This window comes from Acinonyx jubatus, chromosome A3 (assembly GCF_027475565.1).
Source record: "Acinonyx jubatus isolate Ajub_Pintada_27869175 chromosome A3, VMU_Ajub_asm_v1.0, whole genome shotgun sequence".
Lineage (NCBI taxonomy): Eukaryota > Metazoa > Chordata > Mammalia > Carnivora > Felidae > Acinonyx > Acinonyx jubatus.
The window spans coordinates 35363082-35384714 of record NC_069388.1 but is presented as its reverse complement, the minus strand read 5'-3'; the positions used below and the strand labels follow the sequence as shown (position 1 = coordinate 35384714).

The 21633-nt window shown below is 42.5% G+C and overlaps 1 protein-coding gene and 1 long non-coding RNA gene across 4 annotated transcripts in view; one reads left to right on the top strand and one right to left on the bottom strand.

Moving 5' to 3' along the window:
- SNAP25 (synaptosome associated protein 25) overlaps nucleotides 1-19163 on the bottom strand; it is an 84421-nt gene extending 65258 nt beyond the window's left edge. The window contains exons 1-2 of one of the 3 annotated variants that reach the window (XM_015081526.3): nucleotides 19006-19155; nucleotides 10431-10575 (exon numbers count right to left, since the gene is read on the bottom strand). In XM_015081526.3, coding sequence (XP_014937012.1) covers nucleotides 10431-10476 — 46 coding nt within the window. In that variant the 5' untranslated portion in view covers nucleotides 10477-10575; nucleotides 19006-19155. Of the gene's footprint in view, nucleotides 1-10430; nucleotides 10576-19005 lie in introns of all 3 variants that reach the window. The other 2 variants (XM_015081525.3, XM_015081527.3) reach the window with 2 other exon arrangements.
- On the top strand, nucleotides 3042-10488 carry LOC128311156 (uncharacterized). Its single transcript, XR_008289210.1, has 4 exons — nucleotides 3042-3103; nucleotides 6107-6305; nucleotides 7568-7630; nucleotides 9702-10488. It is a non-coding gene; the product is annotated as an uncharacterized LOC128311156 (long non-coding RNA).
- Nucleotides 19164-21633: the final 2470 nt, after the last annotated feature.

Below are 21633 nucleotides of genomic sequence, written 5' to 3'. Positions count from 1 at the left end.
CTGATCAGGTGAAAGCCCTGAAAAGAAGGTGCTGGTCCCTCCCAAAAACATTCTGCTGCCGGCCTTGAAGAAGTAAACTGCAATGTTGTGAGAGGGCCTGTCAGGGGCAGTGCAGTAAGGAACTGAGGATGGTTCCTGTCTGAGAGCCCTCAGGTAACTGGGCTCTCAGCCCTAGGACGCAAGAAATTGAATTCTGCCAACAACCTGAATGAGCTTGGAAGGGGACCTCAGGCTCCAGATAAGAATGCAGCCAGAGGGTATTATGCTAAGCGAAATTAGTCAGTCAGAGAAAGACAAATATCATATGACTTCACTCATGTGAGGACTTTAAGACACAGAACAGATGAACATAAGGGAAGGGAAGGAAAAATAATATAAAAACAGGGAGGGGGACAAAACAGAAGAGACTCGTAAATATGAAGGACAAACAGAGGGTTACTGGAGGGGATGTGGGAGGGGGGATGGGCTAAATGGGTAGGGGCACTAAGGAATCTACTCCTGAAATCATTGTGGCACTATATGCTAACTAATTTAAAAAATTAAATTAAAAAATTAATAATAATAATAATAATAATAATAATAATAAAGACTTGTAAATAAATAAATAAAAGAATGCAGCCCCAGTAGCTTGTAAGAACCTGAGCAGAGAGCTCTGCCACGTCATGCCCAGACTGATGACCCATGGAAACTGTGAGATAATAAATGTGTGCTGTTGCAGCCTCTGGTTTTGCAGTAATAGTGTTAACACAGCAATAAATAAGAAATGCATCTGGGTTCTAGAAAGGCCTTGGTGCATTCCCGGTGCTGCCTCCTGAAATCAGAGGGCTTCTACCTGCTCCAGTCTCCCTCTGCTCCTCCACTTAGGGAAGCCTCATGGGTATTGTGGTGTAGCGTGGGGACTCTACTTAACAAGGGTTAATTTAACAAAGTCACAACAGTATCTTTACTTATGAGTGAGAGTTTGGGGTTGGATGCTTCCCAACATTTCTTCCATCTTGAGCTCCCCTGATGCTACGATGTAACCTACACACAGCACAGCACACTGCGGGGTTCCAAAGTGCCTCGAGAGGTAGGATCCAAGATGGGGTTCAAAACTAGGTCTTGAGTGACCAAAGGCCCCTACTCTTCCTTCTCTGCTAAAACACTTTGGATTTTGTCATTTACATGGTCTAGTTGGACCCTTGGTATAACATTTGCACTCACTGATCTACAACATGCCATTTTCCATCACAGGCCTCAGCCCTGTTGTTTCACTTCTCACATTTCCAACTTGACTGTCGAGAGGTGGAGAGAACAGGCCACTCACCAATACTGGCTCTGAAGCACCAGACGTGGTATTGGCACTGGTGCTCTACTGACACTGTTTTTCAAAATGATGGGATGTGTTCACGAAGCCAGACATATTATCCTGAAAATGGTGCTGTGCAGTGTTGTTCTGCACCCCACCTGCCCCCCTTTATATTTCTTTGCCACCTGGAAGCTGCAGCTCTGTGTTTACCGCAGGGTGTCCTCCAGAGACTGTGAGAGATGATGCCTTCCTCCCACCCCCCGCTGGCAAGCTGGAATTAATTATTCCCTCTCCTGGTCCTCACCTCACGCCATTTTATTTTTAAAATATTAACAACAGTAAATTGGGACTTGCATTTTTGCTCAAAAACAAACCATTTGGTGCCTGTTTGCTTGGGGCCCACGGGTGAAATTAGCCCTAAAGTCACAAGATGTCACGAAGAGAGGGTTCTCTGATCCCTTCGGCAGGATACCAGAAGCAGCAAAACCTGCCAAAGTGCTTGATGGATGCTGGTTGGAGGAGGACAGATCATGAGTGGGTGTGAGTTGGGTGTTTAAGGACCTAGAGAGTCAAAGATGTGATGAGGTTGGAGAAAGAAGTCATCGTGCCCAGGGTCAGGGGGCCTGGAGGATGGGAGGGACAGCCCACTGCCCTGAGAGAGGATTTGGAACACCAAAGAGGCAGGGGTTAATTCCCTGAAGCCAGCTTGAGAACAAGATATAAAAGAACAGGACAAAGAGGGGAGAGGGGAAGGATTCTGGAAAATGGTGGTACAGGGGCTGGGCGTGGTTGAGCCTTCTCTCAAATCAGCAGAATGGTCTCCTGACCTGACTGGGTGGGGGATATACTGGATGGAGCTGAGACCTGAAGGTGGACCAGGATGGGAATCTCAGCTCTGCCATTTCTCAGTCTCTGAGGGACTTAAGGTAATTTATTTAACCTCACTGCAACTCAGATTTCTCATCTGTAAAATGAAACTAATAATACCTCCTCGCAGGTTGTCATGGGAATCAAATGAGATGATGTATGCAAAAACCTTAGTTTACTGTGTAGCACATTGATGCCAAATAAATGGTACCCAGCAGGAGCCCAGTGAATAGGTATTGAACAAACACAGGACTAAACCATTAATACGCCAAAGCTGGAGACAGGTATTGTGAAGCTTGGGGTGTCTGGAAATGACAGTCTGCAAAATTGGAGGAGCCATTCTTAATGCTCCACCTGTATCTCCTTGGCACCCACCTTTCCTGTACATCCTAAGGTTCTCTACTCAAGCTATGACTCACTGCCAGGGGGATTTCTCTAGTCTCTGGAGTAGGCTTGGTCTTCCACAGGGCTGGATGCAAGTTTATACCCCTGGGAATGGCCCTTAGCCACTGAAGGCTGGGAGCTGGTTCGCAAATACTCCAGATTCCTTGCCCTTCAAACAAAGCAATTCAGGCCTGAGCTCCAACAGCTGGTAATCTGCTCACTAACGCTCCTTGCATTGGCTTCCTCCTCATTCTTCCTCCTCATCCCTGCTCACCTACCTGTGATCCCTAGGATCACCACCCAAGTAAAATATGTGCACTCACATCCTTCCTCACCTTCTGCTTCTGGGAGGACCCAACCTAAGATAGCATTCTGACTGAAGAATTTAGAAACCTTTAAATTTTTTTTTGGCAGGGGAGGGAACTCAGTAAGGAAGCTGGTGCAGGATCTGAAAGAGTGAACAGTTCTTCTGCTCCAGGTCTGATCCTCAGGAGTCTGCCATCTGAGAAAAGGACTGAGAGCAGGACTCAGAATGCTCTTTGAAGTGCCGGACTAGACAGCTGGGTGAGTCAGACAACCCCTGCTCATCTATGGAATGACTAAGACAAGGCTCTGGTGGGGCCTGCTGTGAGGCACCAAGGCAGGTGCCTGGCTTCTTTTCCATGACGCAGCAGCACAGTTGAAAAGCCTTCAGGGTTTTTTCCACTGCCTCCTCCCTTGGGTTCCCATTTCCAAATCTCTCATTGGGTAGAGGGCTGGCTGAGAATTGTTTCTACCATTATGGAGAGCTCTTGCAATTAGAGGAGAAAGTGGAGTTTGCTTAAATAGGGGAGGGTTTCTGGAAAGAAAAAGAAAAAAACTTCAAATACAACTGCCCTCGCCAAGGCAAGCCCAGGAGAAATTTCAGATAAAGAAATGTCATCGCAAAACAACAAAAAGGTGATGTGTTTTTTCCAGTTTGATTTCAGATCCTCAATGTTTAGAGAACATTTTCCTTTTGACTACCCCCTGAACTTACCAGACATCTGGGTCTGTGATTGTTTAGTTAACTTGGAGAGATGCAGCGAGATGTTTCCAAAACTTAACCCCAAGGGCTCTAACTTTGGCAGGGTAATAATAATCTATGCCTAAGTTCCCTGGTTTATGGAATGTAGTGGAAGTTATGTAGCTCCAGGATGGACTGGGAGAGCCTAGTACCCAGCCTGTGACAGATGGAAGAGCTTTCTCTGACTCAGGCTCCCAAGTTTGGTGGGGGCTGTGGTAGACAATTTTGCAAAAATGGTTGTAATAATTCCTCTCTCAATATCCATAATTGGTATGGGCCCCCACCCATACTGACTCTGTACTTAGCTATGAGACTTACTTTGGCCAATGGGACAATAGCAAATGTGGCCTAAACAGACTTGAAAAGTGCTCACACATTGGTGCTCGTCCTTTCTCGCTGTTTTTGGATGATGAAAGATAAGTGGTCTAGTCACCCATCACCCTAATCAGCAGCCATTACCAACTACCATTCATGGAAGTGAGGACGTTACAGACCAACAAGACCCCAATCTATCAGCTGACTGAAGAACCACCTAATTAAACCAAAGGCCCATGAGCAATAAAAAATTGCTGTTTTAGGTCACTAAGTTTTGGGGTAATTTGTTACATAACAAGAAACAACTTCTTCAGAGAACCCCAGATAACACTTGTGCCCACATGACATGTAGATCTACCCTTCCTTTCTCTCCACTGGCTTCCTCCCACCCCCACACTAGGAGGGCTAAAGGGGGGCCTGAGCCTGATGCAGCACCAGTAGAAATACCAGATGTTTTCATATCACTGCACAATTGTTCCATCTTTCTCAAAATATGTATTCTCAACACCACTTTTAAATTGTGGTCATTATTAGACTCACCACCAAATACTGCTATTTAATGGTATAATTTTTAGAAGACTATATATGACTATATCACAAATTTTAAAAATATTTTCGTAACTGTATTTCAATACAATTTGTTTCATATGAAATCTTATGTATTTTATTTTATACATTAAAAAATGTCACTCTGCAAAGGGATTCATAGGCATCACCAGACTGTCAGCAGGGTCAGTGAGAAAAACAAAAAGCTAATTCCATTCAGATGAAAAAAAAATTGGTTGGTCTTATTTATGTGCAATTTATTTGCCCAATCTCGTCTCTCAAAATATTGACATAAATTATGAAGACATCTGAAGGGAAAAACTATGGCAAAATAACCCAAGAAACTTCTACCTGTGGTTGATTGTGGCGCAGTACAGAACCACAAGAATGCCATAACTTTGGTATGCAGCAGATGCAAACTCAAATATCTACGGGGGTTGGGAAGATAATAAAACTATGTGGATTGAACTAGGTATATAAAGACATGTAGTGTTAGGCTCTATGGCAAATTGGAGAGGAAATACCCTGCTTTAAGGCATTCATGTTTAAGATATCTGCAAATCCAGTATTGGCCAAATAAAGTAAGTTTCTGGATAGTAGTAAGCCTAGGGGCCATTAGTTTGCCATCCACAAATTAAGAGCAAAACTAGACATCTGGCCAACCTTCATCCTTGAGCCGGCTCTGCCTTTGACTAATTTGACTGCCTTTTCCAGGGCAGGCAAATTCTTAGGCTCCAGTTTTTACATCTGAAAAATGGTTGTTGTTTTTTTTTTTTTTTCTTTTACCATCTTTCCTTCCAGAGCTGCCATGAAGTTTTAAAAATTAGGTCATAGTGAACTGAGGGTTACTGGAGGGGTTGTGGGGGGGCAGGATAAATGGGTAAGGGGCACTAAGGAATCTACTCCTGAAATCATTGTTGCACTATATGCTAACTAATTTGGATGTAAATGTTAAAAAATAAAAAATAAAATTAAAAAAAATTAGGTCATAGTGGGGGGAACAATTTGAAAAAAAGAAACAAGTGTCATTAAACACTTAAAAGGTTGAATTAATACAACTATTTGGTAAGTGACCTGATAAAGTATGCTTGTGTATATAGGACACATAATATGGCTTATTATGTCTGCTAAGAAACTGGTGCTTCCCCCAATCAAATTGTGTGGTCCCAGTATATAAGTCATACGCTTCCATAACACTCCACATTCACAACGCATTGGTATAAGCTGGGCACCTGGCCCAAGCTAGACCAGAGTCTTTCCCTGAGATTTTTGAACAGGGGGTACAGAAAACAAATGGCAGTGCCTTTCCATAGTGGATGTGTAGGAAGCACAAACTGGGTGACGATATTTCTGGTATGTGGAAGGAAGAACTGGTGTTTTAACAAGAGAAAGTAAAGTCAATGTACAGAAAGAAGCAGTGACAGAAGGCAAAGCAAGAGCCTTGATAGTGTTTGAACACCTCTCTGTCCTTCCCATGGCTTGGCTGTTCAACATTTATTCACATTCTTTGAGCCAATTCATCTGCATTTTAGCCTAAACCATTTACCTTTGGGTTTTTGTCATGTGCAAAACCAAATGGACATAAGCAATAACGTCAACCTTTTCAGGAAGCTCTGTTGGCAGTTCGGAATCACAGGAATGTTCCTACTTTGCTTTTACAGTTGTTGGGTCACCATTTGAGGCCAAAGATCTCTGAGGGTAACAGCAGACCGAGAGATTTCCAGATTGGAGTGTGGACTTGTGCTGGAGAAGAAATTTGAAAGAGTTGGAGGCAGTAGCGTCAAGGCAGCCCAGGGCAAGAGCAGCAGCACTTATCTGTGAGTCAGGAGTCCCGGATGCAGCTCTCACCATGTGGCTTTGGTAAGTAATTTATCTCTGGGCCTGGTCATTTGTCATTTTTCAACAATGCCATTTGTAAGGTTTGCCCAAGAAACCCAAATGTGTGATTCTACATGAGAGGAGGGCAGAAAAGAAGGGGTGATATGAGCCATCAGGATCCTTTCTCCAAGGCAGTTCGTGCTGTGATCCAGAGGAGAAAATAAGAAATTGCATGGCTGTGTGGAAAGGGGACAGGCCCCCTCCCTGTACCAGGACAGTTCATGGTGGGGCCCAAAAGAGGAGCAATGGGAACTGCTTTATCCTTTGCAGAGTGGATACATTTTCCTCTCTGGTATCCTTCAGAGGCTGCAGGCTGACACAGCAGAAAGAAGAAAGGGTCTGTCCTGTCATTTCGTGAGATTTTAAATTTTGGTAAGTTTTTGGAGGAAGATTCTTGGAGCCAGAGATTGAGCCATTGTTACAGGGGGAGAGAAGTATAACAAAGGAGCCCTCTGTCCCCCACCCAAGACCCCCATCCTCATGCTGTGAACACTCACTTTCCTCATCCTTCAAATTCATTCTCATGAATAACAGCATCTTTATTACTAAGTCAGAGGGTGAGTAGAGACTTTGGTCCAGTGGCCCAGGATAGTTCTTCTCTAAGTAACTGGTCACTGCTTTTGTGAGGTAGAGAACAGTGGAAACACCTCAGCCCCATCAGACCCAGTTTAAGATGAATGTGAACATTTGAAGGAGCTACTAAGATCTCTAGGACATTGGTTCTCAAACTTAAGCCTATCTCAGAATCACCTGGAGGTGATGAAAACACAGACTCTGTCCCTCCCCATTCCACTGGAGTTTCAGATTCTGCAGGTTTGGGGTACAGCCTGAGAACTGCATTTTTACCAGACTCTTAGGTGATGCTGATGCTACTGGTCTAATGTCCATAGTCTAAGAACCAATGTCCTAGAGTAATGAGTCACTGATTGTGGAAGATCAGTAATATTGCACTTAGGATCTTAAATTCAAATCCAAGTTCTCTCTCTTATTAGCTGTGTGGAAGAAGGAGGAATCATTTTCTGATGCTCAAAGATTCATCAATTCCTACCTTGTCCCTTAAAATGGGAGCCTCTACTCTTTGGGAAGACCAGTACTGGGAAGATAGCTTCTATCATCCCTTCCAACCCTTCCTTTATTTGCCCCTCCCACCCCAGCTTAAGTACTCGGCAAGATAACGAAATAAGCAGTGAGCAATCCTAGCTCCCAGCCTCCTCCTTGCCAACTTGTTTTTTGTTTTCTCTCAGATCTGCCTGCTCATAGCAAGATTGCATTTTCTGCTCCTCCAAGCTGCAAACCTCCTGAGAAAGGTTCTGTGCTTTGGGGTGGATGGGTGGAGGAGGGAGGGAGGATCTTAGGTACTCTAGCTGTTCTGTCTGACTTCGCATATCTCTGCAGCCCTTTCTCCTTTGGTGGGTCCCAATGCCTACACTTGGAGCAGAACTAGTCTGATTCTGGCTGTTGGTCCCAACCATTTTTTCCCCAATCAGACTGAAACAAAAAGCACTGACTCCTGGTTATGTATCCACTGGTTCATGGAGAGGAAAGGGGCAGCACTTAGCACCTTGATAGGACCTTGATCAAACAGTATCTTCTCTGAGTCAAGTATAGAAAATAACACCCACCACTTAGGAAGTTCCTGTACAAATTAAATATAATACTAGCTACAATAGACCATAATATAGTAACCACTACATAGTAGATCCTCAAAACACAATAATGGTTTTAAAAATTTTTCACAGAGACCTGTCCTATTCTGTATAGACCTAGATTTACAGGACTTCTCCCAAAAAGCAGAATCTGAGGTCACAGCCACAGTTAGTGTTGTTTTGGGGGGCTTTTCCAACTTTGAAAAGAAATCATTCTGTGAAGGCAACTCAGGAGCATACATTTTGCAGTTCATATAATTTGCTTGTGCAGGCTTTCTATTTATTGGTTTATGAATAAAACTAAAGGTTTTGAAATGAGGTGAGACACGTAGGAATCTTGTACACAAGGCTGGCTGCGAGAGTCTGTGTTTGCACCTCTCTGCCTGTATATCTTGTGTGCACATACAAAAACACACATGCAGACACACAGTATTCAGTAAGGAATGCAACCCTCCCCAACAAAAAATCTAACACAAAGCTGAATACAAAATGAAGCCAACAGATGTAGCTTTAAAAATGATTCGCTAAATAGCTTACAGCAAATTTCTTTTTCTTAAGCTAAAGAATAGTAGGAAATTTTGCATACCATCTCTTTTTAACTCCTTAAGGGCCTTAAATCCCAAGGCACTGAGCAAGAGGGGACTAGCATTTCGTTAAACCATAACTGAGCCTCTTTGGTCTCCAGATGTTATCCTGAGAATCACCAAGCCACTTTGAAAGCAGAGATGCTATTCAGAGGCATTTTTAAAAATCCTCCCCCAAACAGAAAAATCCGACTGTTGACACATTTTCCCAATTTATCACGCATGCTGCTCAAGCTAAAAAATAATGCGATACCAAGACCTGTTTCTTTAAGCAAACTCAACATTATAAAGAGGAAAAGAATGGCCTTCACATAACTTGCAAAAAAGAACCCTGGAAATCTGGTATGCTGAATGACGGCTAACAGACATGATAACAACAGTTCCTCCCTTGCTCCCAGACTAGTAGAGGGAATAGCACTTCACAAGCCTTAGCTCCTTTATGTGCCATGACAGCCACGTGACATATGCATGGCAGTTTATTGCTTGCTCTTTACAGATGTGAAAACTGAGGCTCAGTTCAGGTTATGTAAGTTGGTCAGGGTCATAAAACTGAAGTGGCAGAAATGGGCCAGGTACGCAACCATCTCTCTCAATCCAGCACTCAGTGAGCTTCTCCGGATACTTAGTTTCTCCTGGTTACTCATACCAACATTTCTCACTTGACTTTTTAGCCCAGAGGGCTGAGTTCTTTGGATTTTGCTGACTCATGTTCTACATGTCAGGAGCATGCTTTCTGTTACAAGATCTCAATGGGTTACGTGCAACTCATGGGAAAACTCATAGGAAAATTCACAAGGTGTTGGTAAAAAAACATAGACTTTGCAGTCGGAGATAAGATTTCTAAACTCTTTTAGAATTTAGGCTGCCACAGAGATTCAATGAGATAATGGATGCCAAAGGTCTAGTGCACCACACCACAATCATTCAATAAGTCAGTTACTTTTTTCTTATTGTTATCAAGTGGTATCTGTGTTCCCAGCTGGAGGAAGTAGGGTGCAGGGTAACTGGCCAGAGGTTTTAGACTTGTTTCATGAGAAGGTCTAGGAAAAAGAAATGCAAAATTCAATGCTTAGTTGATAACAGCTTTTTCTTAAAGACAAATGGGAGTGATTTACCATGTCATGCCTCAGTTTATTTTTCTCCCCTAGGCAAGAGAACACTGGATACGTGAAAGGAAAAGTTAGAAGCTGATGTGTCTGAGGACATTTTCTGGGAAGACAACTCAACATGGAGCTCTTGTATACCCTATGCCATCATTCTAACAGAGAAGCAGCAAATATGTGACCCTGAAAATAAGAGTTAGCTGAAGCCACCAATCTATCCCCCTGGTGACTCTGGTAGGAATGGACAGTGGCATCAAAACTCTCTTTTTTCAGGGCACCTGGGTGGCTCAGTTGGTTAAGCATCCGACTTCGGCTCAGGTCACGATCTCACGGTTTGTGAGTTCGAGCCCCACGTCAGGCTCTGTACTGACAGCTCAGAGCATGGAGCCTGCTTTGGATTCTGTGTCTCCCTCTCTCTCTGCCCCTCTCTCTTTTTTAACTGTGTATTTGATATATGTCAAATAGCTTGGCTCTGTATGTGAAACTGACTTAAATCACTCACAGGCAATGGTTTTTCATCTCTGAATATAAATCTGCTCCTATCAATGCTTTGCTTGAGCATCACCTGATTCTTCATTAGCATTTTAACCCCTGATTCACAGGAGATAAAAAAGCAGGTCCGAAAAATAACTATTTGCTGAAATTTGGCAGCTAGTAGGGGGTGAACAAAAATGCTTCCTTGGGACATAACTTCATCCCAACATTTAGGGTGAATCAACCTTCCCGAGTTGTTTTAAGCGTAACATTTTGTCAATAAAAGGAGGAATTACTTACAGTGGTAGAATTCTTTTCTCTGCAAAAGGGCAGTTGGTATTCCCATTCATTTCCTGTATACCTGGTGTGTGACAGGCACTGTTACAGGTACCAAGGGTTCAAAGATGGTTAACATATTGCCCTTGCTCTCAAAAACTTTTATAGTCTGTTAAGGAAGAGAAATGCATAAATATGTAATTACAAAGCACTGTGATAAATCATATAAGGGAGATGAGAGCATTGCTCATTGGTAAGAAGAGGCAACTTTCTAAAAGCAAGAGTTGGGGGACTAACACACACTTCTACTCAATCCTGAATCATTGAACCTTGTTTTAACAAGACAGTTCTCAAAGGAGGGAAGTGAATTGGCTTGGGAAGTCCTGTCATCAAAAAGATGCTGCTGTTTCTCTGTCACCTTATTCTTGTACTGCTCCATGAACTTTATAGTCATGGCTAGGTTTTTTTCTGGCCTAGGAGGTACCATGTTCCTCAAAGCTTGACCTGTTTTCCCCATGAGTGGCGGGAATGATCTATATAGGAAGAGGTTCTAATAGATGGGGATACAGGAATACAGACACATATTTAAAGAAAATTTTAGTGATATCCTAGTTGATTGTCATGTCAATAGAGACAAATCTACATAAGGGAATATCTTAGATATTTACTAAATTCCTTGATGGCTGAGGCTGGTTCTTAATACATATTCTGTTTATGATGTAGCAATCTCTCTCTGGATACTGATCACTCAGTAAAAACCTTCAATCAATTGCATATACTGAATAGAGAACCAAGTTCTTTTCTAAGTTGGTTAATATCTTAGATTCAAAAAGGGATACCATGTGAAACAGGTCTTCTGAAATAATAATACCTCAAAAGGGGATGCCCAGAAAAATGCACTGAGGGCTGAAACATGCATTTTTAATTTACTGCTCTATAGTAATCAGTACAGTGTTTTCCTGGTAAATGACAGATGCTCAATAAATATTTGTTGAATTAATTAATTAATTAAGAGTGCCATAATGACAGCTGATTATGTTTGAGGAATACAGGGACAGTCATCTTGAAACAGGAAAAAGTGGATATGTTCAGCAATTTCTCTGGCCTAAATCAGGAATGCTATCTCTATTTCTAGTGTTATAGTGAAGTTACAATAGGCTTTCCCATTAAAATAAAAAATTCACTTGACAGGACTATTACATAGTCTTCCTGGCAGACTCACAGGCATTTACTTCCCTCTACTTTCTGTTTATTGATGGAGAAGCCTCAGTGTGAGTTACTTCTAACTAGCTGTCAGACCAATCTCAGACTAGCTGCAGAGAAATTTAAGAAATAGACTGCTTTGCAATTTTTCAGTCATTATTTTTTGAAATTGTACAAAAGATGAATATGAAGAAAGGAAATCAGCACTTTTGTCTAAGATTCTCCATTGGAAAGGAATCTGCCCAACTTGCAGAATTCTCAGAGCTATACCGAGGTATTTCGAGGTATTTCGAGGTATTTCTCGGAAATAGGGGTGAGGCCAGGGGGGTACCTATGAGGCTTTCATTTTCTGATGTGCTTCCATCAGTAAAGAATAGAAGCCACTCACTCAAGCCTGCAGGCATGAAAAGTCATCTCCCAAGTTCAAAATCTGTGACTGGTGTTATTTGGATACCGGAAGCGATGAGACCAGATGGTCATTTTGCAGAACCTCCCATTTTAGCAGGAATATAACCTTGCTCTTCAAGCATAAAAGGGACCATTTTGGAAGATGGATGAGGTGAGTCAGCAGAAAGTGCAAACAGTCTCAATTTCTGACAGGAGAATTAGCCATGTTTGGGTAATAGGAACCAAATCAGTTCAACAACAAGAACAACAAAAAAACCCAAAAGCAAAAGAAAAGATTAGTGAGTTGTTCTAGTTCCCCCTTCACATGGAACAGAATTTGGCTTCCTTTACCAGCTAAGAGGATCATGTATATTTTTCCATGACCACAGAAAACAATCCATAAACCTAGTGCAGCTGTCATTCAGCATCAATCCGGTGCTGGCATTGCAATTCACTTTGACTTTCTCTAGAATGACTGTTAAGCATTTAAAAGGAAACATGAACCCTTACACAGGATTTCCCCCCTTCTCCTTTTGGGGATACAGATTAATTCTTATCATCAGTTAATCACTACTGAAGCTAACCTCTGTGAGTCAGCAGCGGTAAGAAAAACAGTTAGGATCTCCTCTTGTAATATCATGCTTTACTTCAGTAAAAAGGTGCTGAAATATTGCAGTAGGAATGGGATTGTAGCAGCAAGGAGAACATGGCTTTTCTGGAACACAGGACTTTAACTCACATGTGATTATGAGTTTAATTAATAAACGTTGTACTGCCAGCTGCTAGCCTCTGAACTTTAAATCGCGGAGGCTTTAAAGCTTCCCCTTCTCCTGTCCCTTGACCTCAAAGCTTTTTGGAAATGTTACTCTACCTCCCCACCCCTAGCCCATCCTTCAAATTTGATTAGTTTTTCAGCTAGCTTCTAACATCATGTGATTCAGGTCATATGGAATTGTTACTTTTTAAGTACTTAAGAGCTCACAGATCCCATTAAAGTGTCCATTTCTCTTTTTCTAAGTGGCAGAGGAAGAGAGAGGAGAAATGAAACAACAGTAGCTAATTGTTTTAAGTCAGACACAGGAGAGCATCAAAAGGGGGTCTAGAAAGGGGGGGGGGGACCCAGCTAATTAGATTGGAAAAAGAATTATGAAAAGTTTAAGCAGGTTGTAGGAAATAGTCTGACAGACAGCAATAAATCTGATTGAGATGGAAGAAGATCCCCACAACAGCAATGGCTCAGATCAGGGCTTTGGAGAAAAGGCCAGGATTACTGAAATCTGACCGGAAAGGCTTCAGAAAAATGGTGTCAAAGAAATTATTGGGGGAGAGAGAGAGAGAGAGGGAGGTTGAGGAGGAGCAAGGCTGTGGATGTAAATTAATCTTATAATGGGGGAGGGAGTCGAATCAGGTACTGAAGCAATATTAAGGCAGTGCCAGCTGAGGCCAACAGGTCACTGGACCCAGATCTATTACCCAGAGTTTTCAGCACTGATTTCATTAACTTCTGAATGGTTGGGATATTGGAAAATATTATTCCAGTTCTGTCATTCTACAGATGAACAAACTGACTTTCAATGGTGGTTGAGTGACTTTTTTAAAGACAGTGTGATTCCAAAACAGGAAATTACAAGCAGACTTCAGGGCTAGAACCAGGTCTCCTGGCTCCTGATCAGCAAGCATCCTTGACATCATGCCCTGCAGCCCAACTGAGGGGGAAAAGATATTGGAAAAGAAACCATATACATTCTCTGTGCCTGATTTGACCAATATGAAAAATGTGGATGATGCAAGAGGTCGTATAATAGATAGTTAATAGCTTAGTCTCTGGACTTGGAGGGATTGCTTTTAAATCCTGGCTCTGCTCTGTGATCTTAGGCAAGTTTTTGACCCTTTCTTTGCCTCAGTTCCCTCATCTGTAAAATAGAAATAATAATGGTACCCTGGTTACGGGGGTGTTATGAAGATTCAGTGAACTAGTACAGGTAAAAGCTTTTAGAATTAGTGGCTCACTCTTCTCCCCAATAGGCCCATTCTGATGAATCACTGCTTTGGGTATCTCTGTTCTTCTTAATCAGATCTATGGCTTACTAAATGTTATCTAATATCATATATGAACTCATAACTGTGGCTTGCATTATTCATTTAGAAATCAGAAACTGGTTATACTTTTACATTGGGTGAAGTGCACTGAAATCCTTGTGAAGAAAATTATGCAGAAATGTGTAGCAATTATTGTTATAGCAATGATCGTAATTCTGAAGCTGCAGCTAGAACTCTCTGGAAATTTCTCTGAAATCCCTTTCCCCCTTTACAACTAATTTTTTTTCAAAAGTCTTTCTCCACTCACCATGTCCTGTTTCCTCAATGCTACATGGTGTCTCCTCCCTCCCTCTTACTGGATACTTAGAAGGCCCTCTGCATTCAGTTTAAGAACTACCAGTTTGACCTCTGAAATGTCACTATTTCCAAATTTCCCCCAGGGAATCAGCTTGGAAATCAACATATTATCCTAAGGATGTCTCTCCTGTCAGTGTTTTGGTGAAGAACAGATGAGGATAGTCCCTTGACACTTCAGAGCAAGAATTGAAATAGCGACAAGATCTATGTCTGCAACCACCACTTATTCCTCCACATGAAGCCATTGACAATTTCAATTCAGCAGTTCTGTCAGCATTTGGAATTCTGAAGCTCTGCTGTGCAAGTAGTAACCACAAGATTAAAAACAAAATAGGTATAGTTCAGACCTTGAGCCAGCCCTGGAGAGAGGGTACTCGGCCAAAGTCAGCAAGGATAGTAGGGAAAGAAATATTATATTCTGTCTACCTCACCTCAGTTTTCCATATTTTTACTACAGCTCTTTTATTGTTGTTCAGTTTTAGCCACTTGGGGCTGGTTCTGTGCGTCATGCTGCCTGAAACATGCACAGAAAAACTGGCACCTATTTTCATATAGCTAGCCAATGTATTTGACAATGCAGAATACTCAGAAGGTGTGAGAGGGTGTTCTGCAGGTTTATTATTCAAGTGTACTTTCTTGGTACCTCTAATTCCTGGATTCCTGACCTGCTTTTCAATCTCTCTGGTAGGTGCTCATCTTGTATAATTTGTTCTAGTCAATAATGAAAATTTTGAAACTTACAATTAACTTCTGGGCAGGACTCATAAGTCCATGTGTATCCTGAAAGGGATCTTAAAAGATGCCTCAATGAGGACTTACTTCTTTTTTCTTTTAATTAATCATCCTTTATACCAATTTACTCCCCTCTATTTCTGGAAGAAATATATAATCCAATCTGTGAATAGCAATTCTCAGATGTTAAAAAGGACCTGATTACTTTATTATATCGGCTTCTGCTCTGAAATCAACTTTAGACGATAAAACACCAACTTACCAGCATGGTATATTCAAGGCCTTCCATAGAAGGCATCAAGTCTCTGTTCCAGTGTATTCCTCAACGTAAGCTCCCCACTACTCAAATAGATGGCATTTGCTGTCCATAACTTGGGCTTACCTTACCTGTAGTTCTGCCTACGCTGTAACTTTTACTGAGAAGATCTCTCCTCCAACCTCCAAAAGCCAACTGGAGTCCTGCCGCCTTGCTCAGATCATTCGAGTCCACTGCAACAATGTCCTCCTCAGAATTTACCTTCCTTATTTCTGGTCACATTCACTTGGCAAATAATTATATACTCCCTCATGATTTTTCTTCTACTGTTGTATTATATTTTCATTCTGGTATTATTTATTGATTTTATTATTTATTGTTTTTACTAAGATTACTACATGCTAAACTTATTGAGGTCAAAGACCATATAAACATGAGACTTTATATCCTCCATGGGGTTCATTTATGTATCTGGTACTCACTGATTGGTCAATATCTTCCTATTAGGTTGGTCCTTGCTGACAAGGGGTGACACTGCAGAAATGGATCTACGCTGAGGCTGACAACACCAATTTTCTTACCTTTATAGAATTGAAAAGCAGTTCCATGATGGGAGAAAAATAGTTTATTCATAGTGCACCATATAAAAAGCAGATTTATCTATTTTTATCCTTCATGTCTCCTTTTTCAACCTCTTTCTCAAGTTACCTCTCATTTCTACTAATCATCAAAACCTACATGTTCTGCTGAAGGCCGGCTGCTATGAAAAGAGGTGCCACTGGCAGAAATATCAGTTTTCTGGTTGATAACCATCACTCTGGGGTTAGCGTTTAGAGTTTAGGAATGTCTTTAGACAAGCTAATTAAGGGGCAATTTATTGTGTTTGTGTATGTGTGGTCGTACATGTTTAACAGAATAGAAAAAAATTGTAAATTCTTGGGAGATTTTACCATGGAGAGGTTAAGGAGATTATAAATGGTTTCGTATTCTGAATGCCAACGTGATAATGCAGAAAATGCCAATGAACAAACAAGCAGGTAGCATCAGAGGGTCTGCATGAATGTTTCCTGGCACATCCTTGTGTCCATCTGTTCCTGCCTCTTCTTGCCATATTGCCCTGGATGTTTAAAATTTTAAACTTAAAATAGAAAATCTCTTCATTTCCCCCCTGAAGCTTATCAATAATATAAATGTTAAATTCATGCTTAAATTATGTTTTTCTTTAATTTCTCAGTAAGCTTTTCTAGAATTAGCTCCATTATTGTGCACATTGCCACTTCTTCCCAAATATGTGCCCTTTGCCAGCTTCACTGCGGTCTTCTACCTCCACCCCCCACCCCCCCAGTCTTCCACTAGCAAACAAACCCAGCAGTAATTACTAATGTCCAAGCACGTAATTCTGGCAGCGTTAGGCTTTTTCATTTGACGCAACTACGCAGAGCTGTCTGGACATGCAGCATGAAGTCAAAGCATTTTAAAAGCCTCCTACCCTTTTTTTCTCCCCTCCTCCCATCACTAAAACACAGTTGTTTATTTCGTTTGCGGATTGCAGAGTTAAAAAAATTCCTCCACGCAGTTACATACCCCTGAAAATTAATTTTACATCCATATATAGTAATAGATCAACATATATTTATGTGGAAACACATGGTTATTTATAAAATTGAAAAACACTAGGAAATAAATAGCTGGGAATGAAAATATCTTATCTATATGGACAGGGCATTTTAGCAGCTCTAGTATAGAAATAATCAGAGTTATGACGAACAAAAACAATCCAAGATCTTATTGTGAGGCTTTTCAAAGGATCATGACAGCGTTTCTTTAATGCGTTGCATATATTCTTACATATGACGCTGTTACTCTTACTTAACAACTGTTCAAATAGCACAGTTTTGCTCCTGGTCATTTAATGCCTATTTTATTTATATCAAACAGCAGGAAACATCCCTGTGGTAATTTGTGTTCACTCAGAGGCTCCAAGCCTCAGAGTAGAAAATGGTTAAAGTACTTATCACTGCCTCAGCAAAATCCTGCAGTGTCATAATAGAAATTGCAGTAGATCTTTAGGTCAGAGTCCGGTTTCAATCTAACACCTGCATTACCCTGAAGGACAAAGTTGCATTTTCCTGAGGAAAACCAGTCTTAATGATGTCAAAATCAAAAACTATCAGCCTGAGATAACCAATGTCCATAGGAAACACTTCCACTCACTCTGAAACCATGGCCAAGGAGATTAAATCTACACCCTACAGGACCAATAATATTTCTCAGAGATGTATTTGTGTGAGTGTGTGCTTATGTTCATGCCTAATTACAAGGATGGGGGAGAAGGAAGAGGTAGTGGGTTTCATTTTTAAAGTTGATTCTGCTTAAAGTTGATTCTACCCCCATATATTTTTTTTATCAAATAGAAATATATATGGAAATATATCACTTTTGTAAACAGATCATGTTGGCATCTTCATATATACCTCATTCATGTGCACCCGCGGTCTGTAGACAAATATACTCCGTGTTAAAAACAAAAACAAACAAAATCCTTGATATCCGACTGGAGGATGAATGCAGATTTTTTTAAAAATTTGTTTATTTCCTACCTAAAAAAGGGGTAGAAGGTAACAGGAAATTTTCCACAAGTAGACTTATTTTTTTGAAGCTATGCAGGAGCTGAGGATGGGAGCAGGTAACTACCTGCAAAGGAGTCCTGTGGGAAGGATTTTTTTTCCCCTTTTTAAAAAATTTTAACCTACTATGCGTTCTCTATGAGGGAGTCTCTGTGAGACCAGGGTCTCACAGAGGCAATTTGGCCTCCAGCCCTGAATACCCAGCTCTGGCCAGGCATCTCTGCGGCAGGTAGATGCGGCGTTGCTGCCGACCGCTGTCCGCGGTGCTGAAAGGTCGCGGGCGCCTGTGCGGTCCCTCGGTATTGCTGTCCAGGGTGCTGACTGCGGGCCGCCGCAGTCCCCGAGGCGAGCCCACCCCCGCCAGCCCTCCGCAGAGCCCTCCCACACAGCACGACCCGCCCGCCTCCCGCCAGCCTGCAGTTGACGTGGAGCAGGCGGCATAAATCAAGTCCGCGGGGCATGGAGGCTGCTGCCGCTGCTGCAGCTCAGCTAGCCCGGGGCGGGAACTCCCCCTTCTCCTTTCGCCTCCCCAGCTCCCACAACCTGCCCTCTCCTTAATTCTTCCCTGGATAATAGCGCCTTAACGACAATAGTCAAACTAACAGGGTCAGAACGGCAGGGTTTGTTTGTTTTGGTCTACAGGAAAAAAAAAAAAAAAAACCCAGCAGCCTAAAGACCTCTGAAAACTGCATCGCAAGATGGAAGAGAGTCCCACTACTGTTTCGAAAGAGTAAGTTATTATTCGGTACGTATCCTTGCGCTTCCTCCCCATCGCTCCATCTGCAGTGTCCCCATTCCTCCCTTCCCTAAGCAGCTCACCTCGAAAATACTTTATAAAGCCCCAGACAGGAGCTATCCCGACGCGCACACACGGAATACCGCACCCTAGGTGCACAAATACTTGTATTTGCTCAAGCTCACTTGATCTCCGCGGCTGTGGTCCCCTCTGGGTATGCAGCCATCCCCAGAACCACGACCTGAGGTGGAGGCTCCTTACCTTGGCTTCTTCAGAGGGTGGTGTTCGCCCGGCCCCTGCAGGTCGCAAGTGTGGAGGAGCCGCCGGGCTGGGAGGGAAGGAGAGACAGCGCCTGACCTCCCCGAGGTTTCGTCTTCAATGCAACGTGAGCTCTGCCCTCATCAAAGATGGCCGTCCCTTTTGACGTCAGCAGCTTTTAATAGCCCTCTTCAGGAGGGGCGGGGAGGAAGTGTGTTGAGGGGAGGGCGGAGGGAGGATGGAAGGTGGTGGGAGGGGAGGAGCCGAGATGTGCGGACTGCTTGACTCAGCTCCCGGGGCGCTTTACTGCAAACCTTTGTATTGTAGTCTTTTATAAACACCTGAACGGGACGATTCTTATGACTCCATTTTAACACCCGGGCTCGGGCAAATACATTTATCTTGCGACTGGTTTTCTGATATTCTGCGTGTGTGCGTGTGTCTGTACATACGTATCTGTGCATATATTATATGTGTGCTATATATGCGATAAACATGTGATATATATAATTTTTCTCCCTGCTGAGTTGTCTTTGATTGAGTCATGGAAGGGGAGGGGAAGGCAGAGGAGTAGAAGGGGGCAGGAGAGGGAGTCGAGAAGATTTCAGTTGCAATTTGTTTTTTCTAAAGAAGCGGCTCGGAAGGGGCATCCCTGTCAACCCTTGCCAGCTCCATATATGGCCAGGCTACGTGGGCTGCTATTTTTATGAGTGAATTCTTCATTTTATCAAAGCAGCATCGAGTGCTTGGAGTTTGCATTAAGGTGGTCAGTTGGGGAGACAGACTCGTACACGTTATTTTAAAGTACGTCAGAGCAATTATCTCTGGGAGATATAAAATGAATTGGGAGACGAGGGAGGGAAAAGTAGTTAACCCAACCAGCGTGGGTTTGCTGGAGTTCAAGCCTTGGAGTTGAGAGTGTTTATAAAGGGCAAAATCGATGACGCTGGTTTTCGGTTGAATTTGCAACCGGAGCCTGGGGTTTTACGTTGGGGTTTCTTAGGAATAGTTCACAGAGTCGCATACGCGCCTTATAGGACCGCCCTGACCTCCAAGGGGAGTGTGGAGGACTGCGGATTCAAGGATCTCTGGGACACTACAAAATTCTGGTGGTTCATTCAGTGAGCAAACCCAGGCTAGGTTGGGGGCCGCTCAAAACGGCGTGGGAGAGAAAAGCTACTTGTGCTGGTCATATGAGAGATTAACAATAATAATCATAAAGCAATAATCCTAACTGTCCTCCTTTGTTGTGTATTAGGCACTGAGGGAGGGCGGGTGGTGGGGTATGCAAATGGTTCCGCGGTGGCAGCCTCTCGGATGATTCACAGGTGTTGGGGCGGCTGTCGCGGGGCTCTCCACAGGGAGGGAGAGCTGGGGAGCGCGTGGGAGGTGGGGGACCTCGGCTGAGGAACTGTTTGTACTTTTCCGGGAAGGATGCGATTAGAAGTCGTGCCTCGCAATGTTGAAACTTGATGGCCTCTTTCAGGCGATGGAAAATCCTGGTCTCGAGTCCGGAAAAACAACGCACTGCCCCCACCCCTGCCACCACACATACACACACAAACACCCTCCCCCCACCCCTCCACCCCCAGCACACCCGGCTCTCTGGCCTGAGAACCAAGCTCAAGTTTTTAATTGCAAGCTATTGTAGAGAGAATCCTAGGAAAAGAAAGAAGGAAGGCAGAGTTATAAGGGGGCGTTTAGAGCCAGCAGAGCTGTAAGAATTAAATAAAGGATGCCTTTAATTGAAATAAGTAGAAGTCATTGTTTCTTAAAGATTCCCTGACCCAAAGGGTATTTTGAAACATTAATGTTTTCAATAATAATTAATACTGTTTGGATTTTTATTAAAGCTGGATTCCTAAAACAAGGCATGTTGCTGAAATATTCATTAAACATTTAAGATTCTTATACAATAAAGAAGAAGAAAATCTGCATGGTCCTCAGATACTTAATTGGCAATAAAATTCCTAGTTACAGTTCTCACTTTCTTTATAAAGCAAGCTGGAATGGGCTCAGGGCAGTGGTGACAAATGCAATGTCACTACAAAATCCTTTAGAGTCAGGATTTGTTTCCAAAATGTGGCACTTATTTAGCACATAGAATCTTCCTGGGGAAAAGCCTGCAGTGAGGAGAAACAAAATATGTGTAAGGCCCTCAGACTGGAAGTCATTCATGCAGAAAGTTTTGTGAAAGAATGGAGGACTTGGGGGATATTCCAGATTTAAAAGGACAAATAAATAAAGGAAGTACGTCACTGACTAAGGCTCATCCTGCAGGCAAAAGTGATGTGGTAGTCACCAGGGAGGACCGGTTTGGTATTCTGAATTTTCAACTGCTGATGCCCCACACTGACATCTTTAAATATTACACATAAGAGGAAAGAGTGAGACTGATTCAAAGCTTCACAGAAAATACCACAGGCCCAAAGGATTATCTTGTGATGGTGGCAACATTTTCCACTCTCCTGTGCTTAGGCTGAAAACTATACAGGTTAGGAGGTTCTTCATCTTGCTCTGGGAAAGGTAGCAGAGTCTGATTTGAGACATAAACACTGGATAAATATAAGTCTACTAAGGATGATCAGATAGCCCTAAATATATTTTTAATATGATAATAAGATTCCCACC